At 45.6% G+C, this 20,066-nt stretch overlaps 1 protein-coding gene across 3 annotated transcripts in view; it reads right to left on the bottom strand.

Moving 5' to 3' along the window:
* The window catches only part of CYTH3 (cytohesin 3), a 115,194-nt gene that overhangs the window by 14,561 nt on the left and 80,567 nt on the right, over positions 1 to 20,066 (bottom strand). For 2 of the 3 annotated variants that reach the window (XM_001109483.5, XM_015133265.3), the window contains exons 2-5: positions 14,280 to 14,362; positions 11,522 to 11,586; positions 10,916 to 10,982; positions 1,753 to 1,871 (exon numbers count right to left, since the gene is read on the bottom strand). In XM_001109483.5, coding sequence (XP_001109483.3) covers positions 1,753 to 1,871; positions 10,916 to 10,982; positions 11,522 to 11,586; positions 14,280 to 14,362 — 334 coding nt within the window. Of the gene's footprint in view, positions 1 to 1,752; positions 1,872 to 10,915; positions 10,983 to 11,521; positions 11,587 to 14,279; positions 14,363 to 15,151; positions 15,221 to 20,066 lie in introns of those variants that run through there. The other variant, XM_077996156.1, reaches the window with a different exon arrangement.

Here is a 20,066-nt window from a genome sequence, read left to right as displayed (position 1 = left end):
CCCTCCAATCCATGAACATGGATGCTTTTCCATTTAGGTCTTCTCATTCTTTTTCAACAATGTTTTGTGGTTTTTAGAGTAAAAATGTTGCTTTTTTGTGAAATTTATCCTAAGTATCTTATTCCTTCTAATGCTATTATAAATGGAGCTGTTTTGAGTTTACTCATTGCTATTGTATAGCAATATAATTGAGTTTTTTTGTTGTTGTTTGTTTGTTTTTTTGGCCAGAGTCTCACTTTGTCGGCCAGGCCAGAGCACAGTGGTGCAATCTCGGCTTACTGCAAGCTCCGCCTCCCAGGTTCACGTCATTCTCCTGCTTCAACCTCCAGAGTAGCTGGGACTCTAAGCGCCCGCCACCATGCCTGACTAACTTTTTGTGTTTTTAGTAGAGACGAAGTTTCACCATGTTAGCCAGGATGGTCTCAATTTCCTGACCTTGTGATCCGCCTGCCTCAGCCTCCCAAAGTGCTGGGATTACAGGCGTGAGCCACCACGCCTGGCCAATTGAGTTTTGTATATTAATTGTATATCATGCAACCTTACTGAATGTATTACTTCTAATAGCTTTTAATGATTACTTAAGATTTTCTATATACATGATTGCATCATCTGAAAATAGAATTTAATTTCTTCCTTTCCAATTTGGATGTCTTTATTTTCTTGTCTAACCACCCTGGCAAGACGTGCCAGCACTGGGCTGAACAGCACTGCTAAGAGTAGACATCCTTGTCTTGTTCTTGATCTTAGGGAGAAAGCAGTCACTCTTTCACCGTTAAGTGGTGGGATTTTTTATAGGAATCCTCCATCATGTTGAACAAGTTCCCTGTCTGTCTTACCTTTTTAAGTGTTTTTATTGTGAAGGAGTTTTGAGTTCTGTCAAATGCTCTTCCTATATTGTTGAGAAGATCATGTGGGTTTTGTCCTTTATTTGAATGATATGGTATATTACTTTAATTGACTTATATGTTGAACTAACCTTGCATTCATGGGGTAAGTCCCCTTGGTACAGAATCCTTTCTACATGTTGCTGACTATATATTACAGTCATAAGGATATGGTCTGCCATTTTCTAGCAGTGTCTTTGGTTGGGTATCAGGTAGTGCTGGCCTGAGAGAATGAGTTTTCCACTTTCCACTTTCAATCAAGTATTTTTTTTAAAAAAGCTAAAAACCGAAACCTCCCAACTTTAGGAACTATTGGGCTTTTGTTTAAAAATACTTTCTTCTGGTCTTTGACAAAAGTCTGTTTTGGCATACTCAGGGCATGTGCTGCCTCAGCATTCCTGCCCTAACCTCTGCTAAGCCAGTAGTGGTCAGAAAGTAAATCTGACCTGCTGCTTTCCATTAAAAAAATTCACCTTCCACCTTTATTCATTCTGCAAGTAACATGAGACAGAAAACCACTGAGAAACCTGGCGTATTTCTGGGTAAAAGAGAAGACGATTAAGATGCTTTCCAACCTAAGGAGAAAGGGGCAGCCGCACTGTCAGTTCTGTCATGGTTCCCTGAAAAACAGGATTCCAGAGGAGTCCCAGGATCCCAGAATACTCTAAGGCCTCTCTCCTCCCATGGACACGGGAGAAGAACCGATTGCACTGGGCCCACCTGGTATTGCGATGGGCACGTGGATGCCCACAGCCCGTGGCTGTATCATGCCTTTAGGCTGTGATGGCCCCGAAAGTGGAGTGTGACCTAGGTCAAGCTGCAGGGCTGAGTGGCCCCAGGTAGGGCTGTGCCTCCTCCTCGAACTCACCTTTCACCCAGGTAGTCCCCAATGACGGTCTTATTTAGGCCTTCTCCTTTATAAAGGAACTGGGCGACGTCTTCTGGGGAACTCTGTAGCAGGTCATTTTCTATTAGAAACTGAATTCCCTGAAGAACATTAGAAAGGAAGCACCGGTTAGGAGTGTCACTCAAACTCATTTTTCAAAGACAGAAATACACTTAGTGTCATGATTTTACTGGTATGGACACAGCAAAAATAATACCAGAGACACCCATACAACTGCACAATCTGATTTTCCCAACTCCATACTACATTTTATCCATCAAAGAAACGCACATTCATTCCTCCTGGCAGTTAAACAAGTTAAAAGACAAACAAATGGGTTATTGAACAAACCATTACAGATGGTTATTAGAAATTATAAAGGCAGGAGTAGTAATAATATTAGATTTTCCAAGCTTAGGAAGATGGTTTATTCTGTGTCTGCGAGGGACACTTTGTGGGTGGTGGCCACTGCCAGTCGGCCAACCTGGCCCCAGTCCCAGGGACGCAGCGAGCGGGTGGTGCCAGTCCCCGCTCCTGCCACCCCCTTCACTACAGAGGCAGTTTCCTGGCTGCCTTTAGCACTAGAAATGACCTGTGACCAGATCTGGCCAGACAGAAAGACAAGCCCAGAGAGAAAGTTTTTGATTTCCTGGTAAAAAGGGGCCCATGAGCCAGCACTGCTCTTCCTCCTCCTTTCTGCCTTGAACACGGATGTGATGACCAGAGCCACAGTGGCCATCTCACATGGGAAACCCTGAGATGGGTACAGGGACCACCTTCTTGTCACTTGGGAGCCACCCATTGCTACACAGCTGCTTGAGAAGATAAACCTCCACTGTGTAAGATACATTTTGTTGGATTTTCTGTTACCTGATACCAAAAACATATTAACTGACATGCTGTGCCACCAAGCTCGTCCAGTCAAAGCTTATGCCCACTCTGAGGGCTGCAGCACAGCTGACAATCTCAAAGGCAATGGGTGCCCCTGGCCTGAATCAGCTGAGCACTGTCTCATGAGAAGTCCCAGGAACCTATAATAGAAATTTTTACCTCTGACATAGCTTTGCAGCCAGTTTCAAAATATGTGTTGGCAAGGGTGGTAAGGGAATAGGGAATCAGAAATCAATTTGCCAGGAGGCCATTTCCACAAATTCAGAGAGGCTCTATCCAGCTAAGACTGTCAGTACCCAAGACCAGGGCTGCCTCATACCCTCACAGTCCATCCAGAAGATTTTCTATTTCTTTTACACACACGAATGTCCACAACAGACTTATTTCCAAAAACTGAAAACAGTCAATAAGAGAACCAATCAATACATTCTGGCATAATCACATGATGGAAGACTCTACAGCCATGAAATGGAATGAACACTCACAAGAACGAATCTCACAGACATGATATGGAGCAAAAGACGACACGGAAGAGGATTTCAATTCCATTCATAGGAGGTTTGAAAAAGGCAAAACTAACTTATGGTGATTAAGGTCTGGCTACCTTGGGGAGTGAATTCCCTAAGATGAGGCACCAGCAAGGTGCCCTGTAATATTCTACAACTGTGGCTTGTTCTGGGTTGCAGTAATATGAGTATATTAATTTATAAAGATTCTTCAAGCTGTACATTTAGAATTTGTGTACCATGATTTGTTATTCTCCAAAAAAATTAGCAAGTCTAACAATCCTAAATCAATTTTTATATGTATTTGGTAGGAGTTTAAGTGGGTACACCCACAGGGGCACCATCTAAATTATAAGACACACACACACACTGTAGCAACACAGGTCTGGTCCTTCGAGAGGCCTAATGTAGCCCAAGTTCCCTGAAAACAGAGCCTGGGGCAGGAGACAGTGCTAGGGCTTTGCTATTGGCTCTAAGTGAGGAAAACAAGTGAGGCAGGTGGAGAAGCCAGGTGAGGCCATCAGCTGCAGGTGGGAGGGAGGCAGGACACCCTCAGGGATCACTAGTTGTCCTGTCATCTCTGGGGATGCAAGGCTGGGGGCCTGACCTTGCATGGTGAAGGCCCCTGCCACTGTCAGCTGAAGCCCAGGGAACTGAATGGGCCTGGGCATGAGGCTTCCATTAATTCCTCTGGAAGCTCAAGACCTGCCCTAAAATTCAGAACATACAAAAAACTAGGACATTTCTTGGAGAATGCTATTTGGGAGGCGGCAAAGAGACAAGCAGAGGAGGAGGACACAGAGCTCTGCGTCCAATCACACTTGTCCTATGAGACAGAGGAGAAGGTGCAGAGAAGGCCACAAGACAATGGAGGCCGAGACCACAGTGAGGCGCCCGCAGCTGCGGAAAGCAGGAGGCCGGCAGCCGCCAGGAGCGAGGCAGGAAGGGATTCTCCCGCAAAGTCTAAGCAGCAATCCTGCCGACACCCCGATCTTGGACTTCTGGCCGCCTGAACTGAGCGAGAAGAGATTTCTCTTGTTTTAAACCACCCAGTTTGTGGTCATTTGTCATGGCAGCCCTAGAACACTAATACACTAGGTAAATACTCATAGAAGAAAGTGAATGTTCTAACAGTATTGGAAATTTTTAATATTTTAGAATACCATTTAGAAAGTCAAACAGCAGAAATGGGGGCAGTGGCACCATGTGACCCACTACACCTACTCTTACCTTTTTTTGTTTCTCTTCTAGGTGTGGGTCTCAATCCGAAGCTGGATTTTACTTATTTATTTAAATTAATATCCAAGTGTCTGTCTTGTCATTAATTTAGCCCAATCAAATCTACAGTGAGCACTGATTGGTTAGCACTTCCTCCTGACCCCTTATTTGGTGCTTTCTATTTCACATGCCTTTCCAGCCTTGTGTTGAACTGATCAAACTTTCTTTGATGTTTGTTAATAATTTTAAAATCCTATTTCTCTTTAGTGATTACTCTTAAAATTTTGACAAGTATTTAAACTTATTTGTATCTATCAACATCTAGAAAACCTTAGCTGTTACTTCCCTCCTTCCTTTCCCCCTTGCTACTTATATACTGACATAAATTTGGACTAAATTTCTCACTTTGATGTAAAAAGTTTTGCTTGTTTCTTTCCTTTTTGATCCTCTGTAATCATTTCTTGTTTTGAGGTGTCATACTCCAATTACACAATTCCTAGAGATCAGAGAAGCCCTTGTGTGTCTGAACATGTCTTTCCTCACCTTCTCTCGTGAGTGACAGGACAGACAGAATTCGGGGTTTTAAATCATGTTTCCTCAGGCCTTGGAAGGTACTGCCTTCCCTCCTGTCTTTGATCCAGTGTCCCTGATAAGCTTGCTGTGTTCCTCATTTCTTCTTAGGTAATCTGATCATTCCTTCCTGGAAAATTAAATGAATTTCTCTATCCACGAGTTTTACAACATTCCACTTGACACATCTAAGTGTGTAAGTCTTTTCAATTTTCATCCTGCTTGGCATTTGGTGGGGCCTTTGAATCTAAGGATTTTTCTTAGTTCTAAAATATTCCAAGATTTCTTTGAAATATTCCTCTCCTCCATTTTCCATTCTCTCCTTCTGAGACTTCTTTTAGATGAAATCTGGGCTGCTGGACCCACCTCGCATGTTTTCTTGTAGTTCTCTGCAAAACTGAATAAAGAATTCTTAAACTCTCTTCTAACACACGTCCACTCTTCAGCCACGTCTTCTCCATATGCTCAAGTGACGACGTGACAGACACTCCCAGTTTTCATTTCCAAGGTTCTTTTTCACAATCCCCCATTTTTGTATCATGGATAAGAAACATCCTATCGTATCTTTTTTATGATATTTATAATATAGATAAATATTCTATGATAAAAAGTTGCCTTTTTTTTTTTTTTTTGCTGCTGCTTCTGTTTTATTTATTTATTTTTGAGACACAGTTTTGCCCTCATCACCCAGGGAGGAGTGCCTTAGCACAATCTAGGCTCATTGCAACCTCCACCTCCCAGGTTCAAGTGATTCTCCTGCCTCAGGCTCCCGAGTAGCTGAGATTACAGGTCCCTGCCACCATACCCAGCTAATTTTTTTTCTATTTTTAGTAGAGATGGGGTTTCACCATGTTAGCCAAGCTGGTCTCAAACTTCTGACCTCAGGCAATCCACCCACCTCGGCCTCCCAAAGTACTGGGATTACAGGCGTGAGCCACCACACCCAGCCTCCTGCTTCTTTTTTAAGAGACAGGGTCTCGTTCTGTTGCCCCGGCTAGAGTGCAGTGGTGTAATCGCAGCTCACTGAAGCCTCAAACTCCTGGGCTCAAGCGATCCTTCTGCCTTAGCCTCCCAGTAGCTGGACTACAGGCACATGCCACCATACCTGGCTTGATAAAGGATTTAAAAGACAAAGTCTTACTGTCACCCAGGCTAGAAAGCAGTGGTGCAATCACAGTTCACTGTAGCCTCAAACTCCTGCACTCAAGTGATCCTCCCACCTTAGCCTCTCAAGTAGCTGGGATTACAGGTACATACCACTATGCCTGGCTGATTAAAAAAAAAAAAAGTTTGTAGAGATGAGGGTCTCGCTATCTTAGGCTGGTTTTGAACTCCTGAGCTCAAGCGATCCTCACGCCTAGGCCTTCCAAGACGTCGGGATTACAGGCATGAGCCGCCCTCCCCACCTCTACTGTTTCTATTACATCTGTTTCCTCCAGTCTTAGTTCTTCTGTTTGTAGGGTTTTGTATCTCTTTCACGGTGCTGGTTTCCTCAAACGCTTGGTGGTGCTTGGTGGGTGTTCGTCTTTGTATTGAAGGGTCACTGCTGGCCTAACAGAACGCTACCTGCGTCTGGTTTTTGCTGCAGCTGCCTCCAGTGATCTGGCAGAGGAGGTCAGGCAGCCAACGGCTGGTCTCTTGAGAGTGGCTATTTCTCCTTCTTGGTGCTGCTACCCACCAAGGACGCTGCTTGTTTTCATGGACTAAGTGTTCCCTCTTGCTTTTCCCACCTGGAGACACAATCACTGCTAGGCACAAGGTCAGGAAAGGGTGACCAGTCTCGATGTCCCTCCCACAGTCCTGTTCCCCGAATGTACCTCCTCTGCGCTCAGGGAACTCTGAAGCTGCTCTTGCCGCCCCCGGCGGTCCTTTCTTGTATGTTCTGTGGGCACTGTTTCCTTCTTCGGTGAATCCCATTTATCTTCTTCCAGGGATTCCTCAATTTCTAGTCCACTGAGTGAACCCCTGCTTGTCATATGATTTATATATTTTATTTAAGGCATTTCTAGGAAATCAGGAATAAAAGAGAGAGGCTGCAGAGTGTTTTCAGCTTCCGTGATCTAATCAAACCTTGCCTCTTACTCATTTATGAACTCAAGTGCTACTTCTAGAAATAATGCACCTGAACAAACCAAAGCTCCCTGTTTAAAGTGTCATCACTCTGAGACGTAGAAAACGCCATCCCAGCCGGAAGGAATGTATTTACTCTGACAATGTCTTCCATGCTTCACAACGTTACAGGTTTAATAGGGGCGTGGGGAGGTAGATGTAATTCTGAGTTGTGTCTGAAGCATGTGACATCATCCATCGCAGCTGTGAATGAAATTCGTATGTTGAAGCTCAAACCCCCAATGTGATGGTATCTGGAGATGGGGTCTTTTGGAGGTAATCAGCGTTACATGAGGTCCTGGTGGGGGTCCTGGTCTGATGGTATTTGTGCCCTTATAAGAACAGCACCCTAGAGTCAGCAAGTTCTCCTTACTACCCAGCATGTGAGGATACAGCAAGAAGGTGGCTACCAGCAGGCCAAGAAGAGAGCCCTCACCAGACGCCAATCATGCTGGCACCCTCATCTTGGACTTCCAGCCTCCAGAACTGTAAGAAAATACATTTCCACTGTTTAAGCACCACCTCTATGGTATTGCGTTAGGAAGGCTCAAGTAGACTTAAGACAAGTGCTATATCCAAGTCTATAAAACCAAGGAACTTTGATAATTTCTCCCAGCAAAAGGCTACATGCAGACTAAACGTGCCATCTGCTTTTATCAAGCAGCATAATTATAGATAAGTACAACCAGTAATCAAGATTCTTAAAAATCTTGTAGGTGAAGAGGAACAAAAAATGAAGCTGGTGAGCAATTTGCCACAGCCCAGGCAAAGTAGGTTATGCCTCGTGTTCCATTATTGGAACACAAAGCATGTGGGGGCTGTTTACATCCTACTGCTCAAGGTCATCGCCAAGGTCTGACCAGAAATTCAAAAACCGGCAACCTCAGGCATAATAAATGGGTTAAATGCCAACTTCCCTGGCCATGGTGAGCCAGTGCTACAGGGATGACCACTTAGGGCCACCTAGAAACCAACCCCAGGGGCTTCCACCCAGTGCAGCAGACAGCAGCAGTGACAGGCTGCCTTGGAGTCAGGTTCCCTCCTCAGGCCAGCGGTGAGTTCCTTAGCTGTTCTGTGCCTCATTTTCCCCAACTGTGAAAGAGGAATTAAGACGGACCCTCCCTACCTCATAAGGTTACTATAGGAACTTAAGTGTATAAATTAAAGTGCTTCCTCATCATGGTTCTTGACAAACAGTGACTTCTCAATGTTGGCCCTTACTAGAAATCTGACATGGCTGGGCGCAGCGGCTCACGCCTGTAATCCCAGCACTTTGGGAGGCCGAGAAGGGTGGATCATGAGGTCAGGAGATCGAGACCATCCTGGCTAACACGGTGAAACCCCGTCTCTACTAAAAATACAAAAAATTAGCTGGGCGTGGTGGCGGGCGCCTGTAGTCCCAGCTACTCGGGAGGCTGAGGCAGGAGAATGGTGTGAACCCGGGAGGCGGAGCTTGCTGTGAGCCAAGATCGCGCCACTGCACTCCAGCCTGGACGAAACAGCAAGACTCCATCTTAAAAAAAAAAAAAAAATCTGACACACGGTATATATAAAACAGGAAGACAGGCAAGAGCCTATCAGAGAGGGCTTCACAGGCATGAAGACAAGTTTACGCTCATGAAGCTGAACGCTGATACACAGTGGTGGCATCACTTTACTTATTTGAGAGAGAGTCTCTCACTCTTGTCGCCCAGGCTGCAGTGCAGTGACACAATCTCAGCTCACTGTAACCTGCCTCCCAGGTTCAAGTGATTCTCACGCCTCAGCCTCCTGAGTAGCTGGGACTACAGGCACCCGCCACCATGCCCGGTTTATTTTGTATTTTTAGTAGAGACAGGGTTTCACCATGTTGGCTGCGCTGGTCTCAAACTCCTGACCGCAGATGATCCGCCCAGCTGGGCCTCCTAAAGTGCCGGGATTATATGTGTGAGCCAGCACGCCAGGCCTCAGTAGCATCCCTTTACAAAGTAAGTATCTATCTGTATGTCTTTCATGAGATAAGCATTTGCCCATGAACTTACTGGAGTGCTGCTCTGTGCTGCACCACCTGGGTCCCCTTAAAACATAAGGTCGTTTTGAGAACATTCACTTTCTTTTTTTTTTTTTTTTTTTTGAGACGGAGTCTTGCTCTGTCGTCCAGGCTGGAGTGCAGTGGCCGGATCTCAGCTCACTGCAAGCTCCGCCTCCCAGGTTCACGCCATTCTCCTGCCTCAGCCTCCTGAGTAGCTGGGACTACAGGCGCCCGTCACCTCGCCCGGCTAGTTTTTTGTATTTTTTAGTAGAGATGGGGTTTCACCGTGTTAGCCAGGATGGTCTCGATCTCCTGACCTCGTGATCCACCCGTCTCGGCCTCCCAAAGTGCTGGGATTACAGGCTTGAGCCACCGCGCCCGGCCTCAGAACATCCACTTTCATAAAGAATCCTGAGATGCTTCCAATGTTTATTAAATCTGCTGATAAATCTAACTCCGGCCGGGCACGGTGGCTCAAGCCTGTAATCCCAGCACTTTGGGAGGCCGAGACGGGCGGATCACGAGATCAGGAGATCGAGACCAGCCTGGCTAACACGGTGAAACCCCGTCTCTACCAAAAAAATACAAAAAACTAGCCGGGTGAGGTGGCGGGCACCTGTAGTCCCAGCTACTCAGGAGGCTGAGGCAGGAGAATGGCATAGACCCGGGAGGCGGAGCTTGCAGTGAGCTGAGATCCGGCCACTGCACTCCAGCCTGGGCAATCGAGCGAGACTCCGTCTCAAAAAAAAAAAAAAAAAAAAAAAAAAGTCTAACTCCACAGTCCCAACTCCTTAAAGAAAAGCTGTTACCCAAAATATCAAATCATTTCCAAATTCACAAAATTGACAATTTTCATTCCATCGTGGAGATGATTGATGCCCCACGAGCAGAGAATGAGAAAGCAACAGGACAGTTTTCACAGTGGCTAGAGCGTATGCGCTAAACAAAACCCTCCTCCGGCTGCAGATGTCCGCGGCCTTAAGAAAATCCAGACATGGCCGGGCGCAATGGCTCATGCCTGTAATCCCAGCACTTTTGGAGGCCGAGGTGGGCGGATCACCTGAGGTCAGGAGTTTGAGACCAGCCTGACCAATGTGGTGAAATTCGGACATGCCGTTCCTCTCCCAAACCCTGAAGACTCAGGTCTACCCTTCTTTCTCAAAACCAAAACGTCCACCAAAAATCTTCACAGATTCTGCCAAATCCTTTAGCTCAGTCTCAGAAACAAGCAGCTACATGTTTCAGGTTTCACTGTTTTCGGGTGTTTCCCTAGAAAATCCAACTTGAGGAAAGAGGAAGATGCTGGTTTAAATGTGGAGGATCCCTTGTTTTTTTCACAGACACCTGCTTTTTAAGGCGAATGGAGAAATAACGTCCTCTTACGTGAACCACTTAACCCACCCAGATTATAAAGTCCACAACCTCTGGACACCCGGGTTCCACTCCCACCCCTGCTCCTTCCTAATCACGTGGTTCCCGGCTGTAGGGCCCAGCTCAAGTGGGAAGACGGGAATATGAGCCTCCACAGCAAAGGCACTGCCTGGAGCCAAGCCCGGCCTGCCCCGCGTTGTCCGAGCCGGGCCTGTGAGGCTGCCTCCTCACCCAGAAGCTCACTCGGCAAGAAAGGCCTTTCTGCCCAGGGTACCAGCCCTACAAGGCACTTCTGCTTCACCCCACTCGTGAACAGCCCCTTTTTGATCGAAATGTGCCTTCAACTCCCCGTCTTTTATGAGGTGACAGGACGGACCACCTCTGACCTCTGTCCAAAAGGGACATGGCAGTTCAAATCAATGGATGAGTCCATCTCCTGCAGGCCAGAAAAGGGAGAGCATTCTCTTACCTTTTTGGGATCCATGTTGAATTTCTTTCTTCCCATGGCTATCTGTTTGTTCCTCTGAGTCGTTTTGCTGTTGGTGTGGAATAATTTGAAAATCACTCACGCTGTTTTCATGGTGCAGCCGAGTCACGGCCCTCCAGTGCACTTTCCCCCGCAACAACAGACTCAAGGAAGGGAAGCACAGGCCTGCACGGAGGGGCCTCCAGCCTCCACGGTGGCGGAGGGGTGGTGTGGCCGCCATTGCTCTTCACATTTGATAACTTGAGACACTTCAGAAAAAGCTAATGATGCAAACCAGTGATTTTAATAAAGCACAGCTCCTTAAGACGCAGGCAGGTAATTTCTGTGCGGGTCAACCTGAAGTACCTGTGCTTATGCCTGAACCTATAAAGGTAGATGATGACTTACAGAGGAGGCGATGAGAAGTAACAATCCAGGGAAATACCCCAGGACCCCTCCACAAGGAGCAGGGGGAGAGGAGAGGAATTAACAACTCCACAGGCTCCCCCCATCCCAACCACTCTCACCCCACTTTCTGCAAGTTTGACTAGAAGATGGAGGTAGAAAGAAACGAGTAAACAGCTTGAAGGTGTGGCCACAAATTGTTACCTCTCCTCTACGGAAGTTAGATTGTCGATCTCTGTCATCACTTCTGCAATTTCATATTTCAGCCTCTGTCAAAACAGAAGAATTTTGAGGTGAGGAGTGGGTCTTAACCTTCCTCCCCTGAGACGGAAATTTTAGTCCTCTTGTGACAAGCTTCCCTGAGGTCTCATCTAAGCATCGCAGGGATGGAAAAACCAATACTATTATCAATACAGCTAGAGTTTCACAGTCAAAGCCACCACAACTTAGGAGAAAACAAAATTATTTGCTCACTTTTCATCAGATACCAGATTCAGAGGGGTCACTATGCAGATCCTAGGGTATCTGTATATAAAATCAGGCAGGGACATTGCGGGGGAATATCACAGCTGTGAAAAGATAAAACCAAGTCAGGAGTGGTGGCTCACGCCTGTAATCCCAGCATTTGGGGAAGCTGAAGCACAGGGATCACTCGAGACCAGGAGTTTAAGAACAGCCTGGGCAATGTGGCAAGGCCCCATTGCTACAAAAAAGAAGAACAGAAAAAGTAGCTGAGTGTGGTGGTACACACCTGTAGTCCTAGCTACTAGAGAGACTGAGGAGGGAGGATTGGATGAACCCAGGAGTTTGAAGCTACAGTAAGCCATGATCACACCATTGTACTCCAGTCTGGGTGACAGAGCAAGACTTTGTCTCTTAAAAAAAAAAAAAGATAAAACCAGCAAAAGGAAAGCCTTGAGTCCTTAGTTCACTTAACTGCACTATTCAGCCCTGCCACACACACAGTCACCTGCCTCCTCCTTCAAGACTGCCTTTGTTCCTGGGGAGAAGCTGAGGCTCAAGTGTGTTTAGATCGGTGGTCTCAGGCTGAAGCTCAAGTGTGTTTAGGTCGGTGGTCTCAGGATCACTTCTATCACCTTGAATGAGATGAAGCACCATGGACAGAGCCCGGGGGTGAACAGAACTGACTCAGGGCGCTCAGAGAAGCCAAAGGCATCCAAGGGGACACACCCCCTTTTCCCTTGATGTGGCCCCTAGTAATGAGAGAGACCTCTGGAAGCCTCCAACTTCCCTGGGCCTCAGTGTGCTCACTGATAAAATGAAGTAGTTAGAGCTAGACTACAATTCCACATTTATCAGCAGGATGATTACTAACGTCCAAATAATATACATCCTTATTCTTCAACCAGAGACCGATTCTGGGTTCTCTCATTTTCCCAAGAATGAAGGGTAACCTTAGAAGGAAAATTTCCATGAATTACCTTTCAAATACAAAGACATTTTTATCTGGGACCCTATTATTCTGTACGCCAAGACACTCAGAATTAAAACGCAAGCTCCTAGAAAGGAGCTATTGTCTGGGACAAGGCCTGTCCCTGCCGTGGCCTGTGAGGCCACATTTACTTTGGCAATGACAATGACTAGGAAGCTTTTCAAAGAAGACCTCCAGGTCTGCTTGACTTTCCCAAGGAAGCCCCAAACGGAAGCAGCCAGGGCCGGCCCTCTGAATCACTTCTGTAACACTCACAGGCTCTCCCACGCTGAGACTGCGGCTTCATTCATGTGCTTCTCCTGTGGCACCTGCCTCTACCCTGTCCTCTGAGTAAAGTACACAAGTGTGGGAGAGCCCATGTTTGTATGCCTGTGTTTTTATTTGTCTTGGTTTAATGTCTTTTTTTTTTTTTTTTTTTTGAGACAGGGTCTTGCTCTGTCACCCAGTCTGCAGTATAGTGGCACAATCACAGTTCACTGTAGCCTCAACTTCTTGGGCTCAGGTGATCCTCCCACCTCAGCCTCCCGAGTAGCTGGGACTACAGGTACATGCCACCATGCCCAGCTAAGTTTTGTATTTTTTGTAGATATGGGGTTTGACCATGTTGCCCAGGCTGGTCTTGAACTTCTGGGCTCAATAGATCCTCCCGCCTTGGCCTCCCAAAGTGCTGGATTACAGGTGTGACCAACTGTGCCCGGCCTAATGTGTCATTCTACCCTAACACCTAGTAGGCACTTGGTACACAGCTGGAACCCAAAACATGCCTATGCATTCATTCAAAGGGTATCCGAGAGCCAAAAATGGAACAGGCAATGTTCTAGGTGCTAGAATATTAACATATTGGTGGCTGGGCATGGTGGCTCAGGCCTGTAATCCCAGCACTTTGGGAGGCTGAGGCAGGCAGATCACAACGTCAGGAGATCAAGACCATCCTGGCTAACACGGTGAAACCCTGTCTCTACTAAAAATATAAAAAATTAGCTGGGTGTGGTGGTGGGCGCCCGTAATCTCAGCTACTCGGGAGACTGAGGCAGGAGAATGGCGTGAACCCAGGAGGCGGAGCTTGCAGTGAGCCCAGACTATGCCACTGTACTCCAGCCTGGGCAACAGAGCGAGACTCTGTCTCAAAGAAACGAAAAGCAAAAAACAAACACGTTGGTTAACGAAAGAGGGTCTCAGTGCACAGTCTGACAGAGCAATGCGCTGGTGGCTTGCTGCTGCTTTAGATGGCTGTCTGTGGCTCTGGGTTTGCAAGCTGGCTACTGCTGACCTCAGTTCCACGACATCTTGATTTCTACCCAGGGTCTCACCACCTGTGTGAAGTCTTTGCTTTCCCAACTTGATAACTTTTTCAGTCTGTCTCTCTATGTAGTTCTTATATGCACACACTGAACACCTTTTTTTTTTTTTCTTCTATATTTTTGTGAGGCTACTCTTTTACTGTTTTACTCAAAAGCAAAAATAGAGTTTTGGATTTTTGGGTTTTTTTTTGTTTGTTTTCTTTTTTACCTCAATGTCATCAATAAGTTCCTTTTTTCTTCGACGAATATCTAGAAGCTCTTCTCTCTCTTCTAATGAGAGGTCTTCAGGCACTGAAAGAAGAAAAAAATTATCAATTAAACAACTACTTTGGAGAACAAACTGGCAACATCTAGCAAGTGTGAGGTGGGTAAATGCTGCCACCCGACAATTCCATATGCAGGTATTTATCCTAAAGAAACACTCCCATTGAGACTCTATCTAAGACACTCATAGGAGCTCTCTTTATAACCAGAAAACAGCCTAAATATTCATCAATAAGAACTTGAATAAATTGTGGTACATTCATAAAACAGAATCCCATCCAACAAAAATATTTTTTCAGGCCGGGCGCGGTGGCTCATGCCTGTAATCCCAGCACTTTAGGAGGTTGAGGTAGGTGGATCACTTGAGGTCAGGAGTTTGAGACCAGCCTAGCCAACATGGTGAAACCCCATCTCTACTAAAAATACAAAAATCAGCTGGGCGTGATGGCGGGTGCCTGTAATCCCAGCTACTCAGGAGGCTGAGGCAGGAAAATTGCCTGAACCCAGAGGCGGATCACATCACTGCACAGCCTGAGCGACAGAGGGAGATTCTGTCTCTTTAAAAAAAAAAAAAAAAAAAAAATTTAAAAAGAATGAGCTAAGTCTATCAATATGGATGAGTCTCAAAAATAAAATGATGACTATAAAAGAAGGCTAAGGCCAGGCACAGTGGCTCACGTCTCTAATCCCAGCACTTTAGGAGACTGAGGCAGGAGGATCGCTTGAGCCCAGGAGTTCAAAACCAGCCTGAGCAAGATGGTAAGATCCTTTCTCTACAAAAATTAAAATAAATAAATAAATAAATGTAGACAGTACCCAGGAAAAGACCAAGGCCGATGAAAACATGATTCACAGCAGAGCTGACACTCGGCTCAAAGACAGACTGGACTCTTCAATAAATATGTGTGAAGACAGTTATTTACATGGAAGAAATAAAAGCAGATTGTATGTTATCAATCATACATATTTTCAATCAATTACAAGTGAATTAAAGACTTAAATGTGAAGGGGAACACTATACAATTTTTAGAAGTCAATATAGGAGAATGTTTTTATAATTTCAGGGTAGCGAAGGACTTTTTTTTTTGAGACAGAATCTGGCTCTGTCGCCCAGGCTGGAGTGCAGTGGCACAATCTTGGCTCACTGCATCCTCTGTCTCCTGGGTTCACTGCACCCAGCCAGGGAAGGACTTCTTAAACAAGATGGACAAATTATAAATCACAAAGGAAAATATTAATACATTTAATTATATCAAAATTAAGAAATAGGCCAGGCAAGGTGGCTCATGCCTGTATCCAAGCACTTTGGGAGGCCAAGGTGGGAAGATCACTTGAGGAGTTTGAGACCAGCCTGGGCAATACAGTGAGACCCCCACCTCAACTAAAAAAATGAAAAATAGCCAGGCATGGTGATGCACGCCTGTAAGCCCAGTTACTTGGGAGCCTCAGGTGGGAGGATCACTTCAGCCCAGGAATTTGAGGCTGCAGTGAGCTATGATCATGATTGTGCCACTACACCCCAGTCTGGGCAACAGAGTTAGAATCTGTGTCTCAAAAAAAAAATTAGTAAATAAAAATGAAGAAACTTCATTCACCAAAAGTTCCACACCACAAAGTGAAGAAGAGGCTGAGCCAGAAACTGCCAAAGAACTGGGATTCAAAATATATAACTCCTACAAATTATATTATTGTTTTTTGGAGAGACAGGATCTCACTCTGTTGCCCAGACTGGAGTGAAATGCTGCATGATCATGGCTCACTGCAGCCTTGAACTCCTGGGCTCAAGCAATCCTCCCACCTCAGCCTCCCAAGTAGCTAGGATTACAGACATGCGCCACCATGTCTGGCTAATTATTTTTTTTTAATTTAGAGACAGGGTCTTGCTGTGTTGTACAGGCTGGCCTTGAACGCCTGGCCTAAAGCAAAACTCCTACCTTGGCCTCCTAAAGCACAGAGATTACAGGTGTGAGCCACTGTGCCCAGCAACAAGTCAATTTTTAAAAGACAAAACAACTCAGTGCTTAGAAAATGGGCAAATGGGGCCAGGCACAGTGGCTCATGCCTGTAAGCCCAGCACTCTGGGAGGCTGAGGCAGGTGGATCACCTGAGGTCAGGAATTCTAGACCAGCCTGGCCAACAGAGTGAAATCCCATCTCTACTAAAAATACAAAAAATTAGCTGGGTGTGGTGGTGGGCACCTGTAATCCCAATTACTTGGGAGGCTGAGGCTGACGCAGGAGAATCACTTGAAACAGGGAGACAAAGATTGCAGTGAGCCGAGATTGCACCACTGCACTCCAGCCCAGGTGACAGAGCGAGACTCCATCTCAAAAGAAAAAAGAAAAAAGGAAAATGGGCAAATGACTTGCATAGGCACAAGACCAAAAAATTAATATGAATGGGCATATGAAAGGATGTCAACTCTCTTAATAGTCAAAGAAATACAAATTAAAATCCCAACAAGAGACCTCCACTAAAACTGTAGTAATCATAATTAGTGATTTTAAAAATTCAAAACCCATTACAACAAAGAGAATGGAAACAAAGAACCACCATCACATTTTTATTAGCCTGAAGCCAAATTGGACTAGCCATAGCTGAGTTAACCCACATAGAAAAGGAAACTCTTAAGCCCACAGTGGCATAGACCAAGTAACCTAATTTACGTGTGAGAATCCCCAAAAGGCTTAGGCTCTGGCTGCACCGGATAACTCTGTAGGGGGGCTGTGAAGGAGGGTCAACTAAAATAAGGAGAACTGGTTGACAGACTCTTTGAAATGCCACTGGATGCCTGCCTCTTCTCTCCCACACCACAGTAGAATGCTTATTTATCTTTAGAGAACAAAACAGAGAGACTAGGGCACTTCGAACATGTTTGAGGGCAAGGGCACCCTACCAAAAACAGGGGTGAGAGGTAAATGCAGACATACTCATCACCACGCCCTCTTCCCCACTGGGATCCCAGACTGCAGGCCACGGGCCATTTACTCCTCTTCCACCACCCTGGACAGAGGCTGGGACAAGTGTCTTCTCTGAAGCATCCCACAGGCTTCAGCTCTAAAGATACTGATGTGAGGGGCAGACACCAACAAGCAGCACACCCACATCACCCTAGAGAGAAACAGTCAGCACCGCCTCCTGCTGCACTCAGAGCTTCTAATACACTTTTCACTTCTTCCTTCTCAAACTGGAGGTAAGCCTCTGACACGCAAAACAGATACCAAAATAGACCCAAAAAAGCAAAAAGGGATAAAAGTGGTTACACCTTGGGGACAAAAAAGTGACAAGGCAAGGCAATGCTCACCCCCATTACAAACTTTACAGCTGACTCTTTAATACGTGTACAACTGATGAAATATAAAACCTAAGGAAAAAAGCCAGGTGTGATGGCACGCATCCACAGTCCCAGGAACTTGGGAGGCTGAGGTGAGAGGATCGCTTGAGCTCAGGGGTTCCAGGCTGCAGCGACCATGATCACGCCACTGGATCCCAGCCTGGGTGACAGAACGAGACTCCCATCTCTTTAAAAAAAACGAAAACAAAAAACAAAAAAAAACTTAAAAACAACATATGCATTTCAATCTCGCCAGACTGTGACCTCTCATCCTGAGAGAGAGGAGAGGAGAGAGAGAGAGAGAGAGACTAGTGCCATTAACAGCCACTTTGGAAAACAATTTGTCTATTAATATCAAAGAAGTACATATGCTATGACCCAGCCATTTTACTCCTAGGTGTATCAGAAAAGTTCCTGTGCACTGCAACAGAAGATATGTAACAAGAACATCAAAGAAGCCCATTGTGTAGATTAAAAAAGGAAATAGGCCGGGCACGGTGGCTCACTCCTGTAATCCCAGCACTTTGGGAGGCCAAGGCGGGCAGATCATGAGGTCAAGAGATTGAGAGCATCCTGGCCAACATGGTGAAACCCCGCCTCTACTAAAAATACAAAAATTAGCTGGGTGTTGTGGTGGGCGCCTGTAGTCCCAGCTACTCGGGAGGCTGAGGCAGGAGAATCACTTGAAGCCACGAGGTAGAAGGTGCAGTGAGCCGAGATCGCGCCACTGCACTCCAGCCTGAGCAACAAGAGCAAAACTCCATCTCAGAAAAAAGAAAAAAGACAAGAAAAGAAACAGACAAATGAAAACAGAAAAAGTAGGCCATATTCTCTTCCTAAATAAGCCAATGGTCATCTGAAACCAAAAAGCTGTTCATAAGAGAAAGTAACTTTTGGATGGCAATGGTTATGCCTAAAAAAAGAGAACAAATTTATTAATGTTTTCAAGGGTACTGTACTGTGTCTGATCCCTCATCAGTTAAATGTTTTCATTACAATATAATTAAGACCACAATGTTCAGCTCATGATAAACATGGCAAAGGAAAAAAATTTTGCAAAAAGATACATTTTCTTCAGATCTTTCTTAATAAACTTTTGTCTCAAACAGAAAAAAATAAAATGTGCTTTACAAAGATACAGATAATACAATTAACATAAAATTTGTAATTTCCTGCTTCCTGTATTAGACCTAAGTGTCGATAAATTCCACACTGTGGTTTTTTCTTTTTCTTTTTTCTGAGACGGAGTCTCACTCTGTCACCAGGCTGGAGTGCAGTGGTGCGATCGGCTCACTACAAGCTCCACCTCCCGGGTTCAAGTGATTCTCCTGCCTCAGCGTCCCAAGTAGCTGTGATTACAGGCGCCCACCACCACGCCCAGCTAATTTTTGTCTTTTTAGTAGAGATGGGGTTTCACCATGTTGGCCAGCTGGTCTCAATCTCTTCACCATGTGATCCAACCACCTCAGCCTCCCAAAGTGCCGAGATTACAGGAGTGAGCCACCCTGTGGCATTTATTTATTTGAGATGGAGTCTCACTCTGTCACCCAGGCTGGAGTGCCGTGGTGCGATCTCAGCTCACTGCAACCTCTGCCTCCGGGGGTCAAGCAATTCTCTTGCCTCAGCCTCTCTGAGTAACTGAGACTACAGGTGTGTGCCACCACAACCAGCTAATTTTTTTGTGTGTATTTTTAGTAGAGATGGGGTTTCACCGTGTTGGCCAGGCTGGTCTCGAACTCCTGACCTCAGATGATCTGCCTGCCTCAGCCTCCCAAAGTGCTGGGATTACCAGCATGAGCCACCATGCCCAGCATTTTTTTTTCTTTTTTTTTTTTTTTTTTGAGACAGAGTCTCACTCTCTCGCCCAGGCTGGAGTATAATGGCATGATCTCAGCTCACTGCAACCAGGTTCAAGCAATTCTCCTCCCTCAGCCTCCCAAGTAGCTGGGATTACAAGTGCCCACCATCACGCCTGGCTAATTTTTTGTATTCACACTGCGGTTTTCTTAAGCAATCCTCTATGCCAAGCAATGAATGAGGAAGGAACTACAATTTACTGATCAACTACACTACGCTGCATGCTTTAACAGGTCATCTCCATTAAACTCCCAAATAACTGAGAGCAGCCATTTTATAAATGAAGAAAACAAAGCCAGGGAAAGTCTAATGATTCTTTGCCAGGAGAAAGAGAAAAAATATTTGAAGAAATAATGGCTGAAATGTCCCAAATTTGATGAATGACATGAACATACACCTCCAAGGTGCTCATCAAATTCCACATGGGATAAGCTCAAGGAGATCCAAAGTCATGCAACATGCTATTGGGTGGCCTGGTAGCTCAACGATGTCATCAGTAACCCAGTCTGTTCATCCTGCCTTCCAGTGTGTCAGTTTCAT

Source organism: Macaca mulatta, chromosome 3 (genome assembly GCF_049350105.2).
Source record: "Macaca mulatta isolate MMU2019108-1 chromosome 3, T2T-MMU8v2.0, whole genome shotgun sequence".
In the NCBI taxonomy this organism is placed as follows: Eukaryota; Metazoa; Chordata; class Mammalia; order Primates; family Cercopithecidae; genus Macaca; species Macaca mulatta.
Note: the sequence above shows the minus strand (reverse complement) of the source record. Positions and strands in the feature narration are given on the sequence as shown.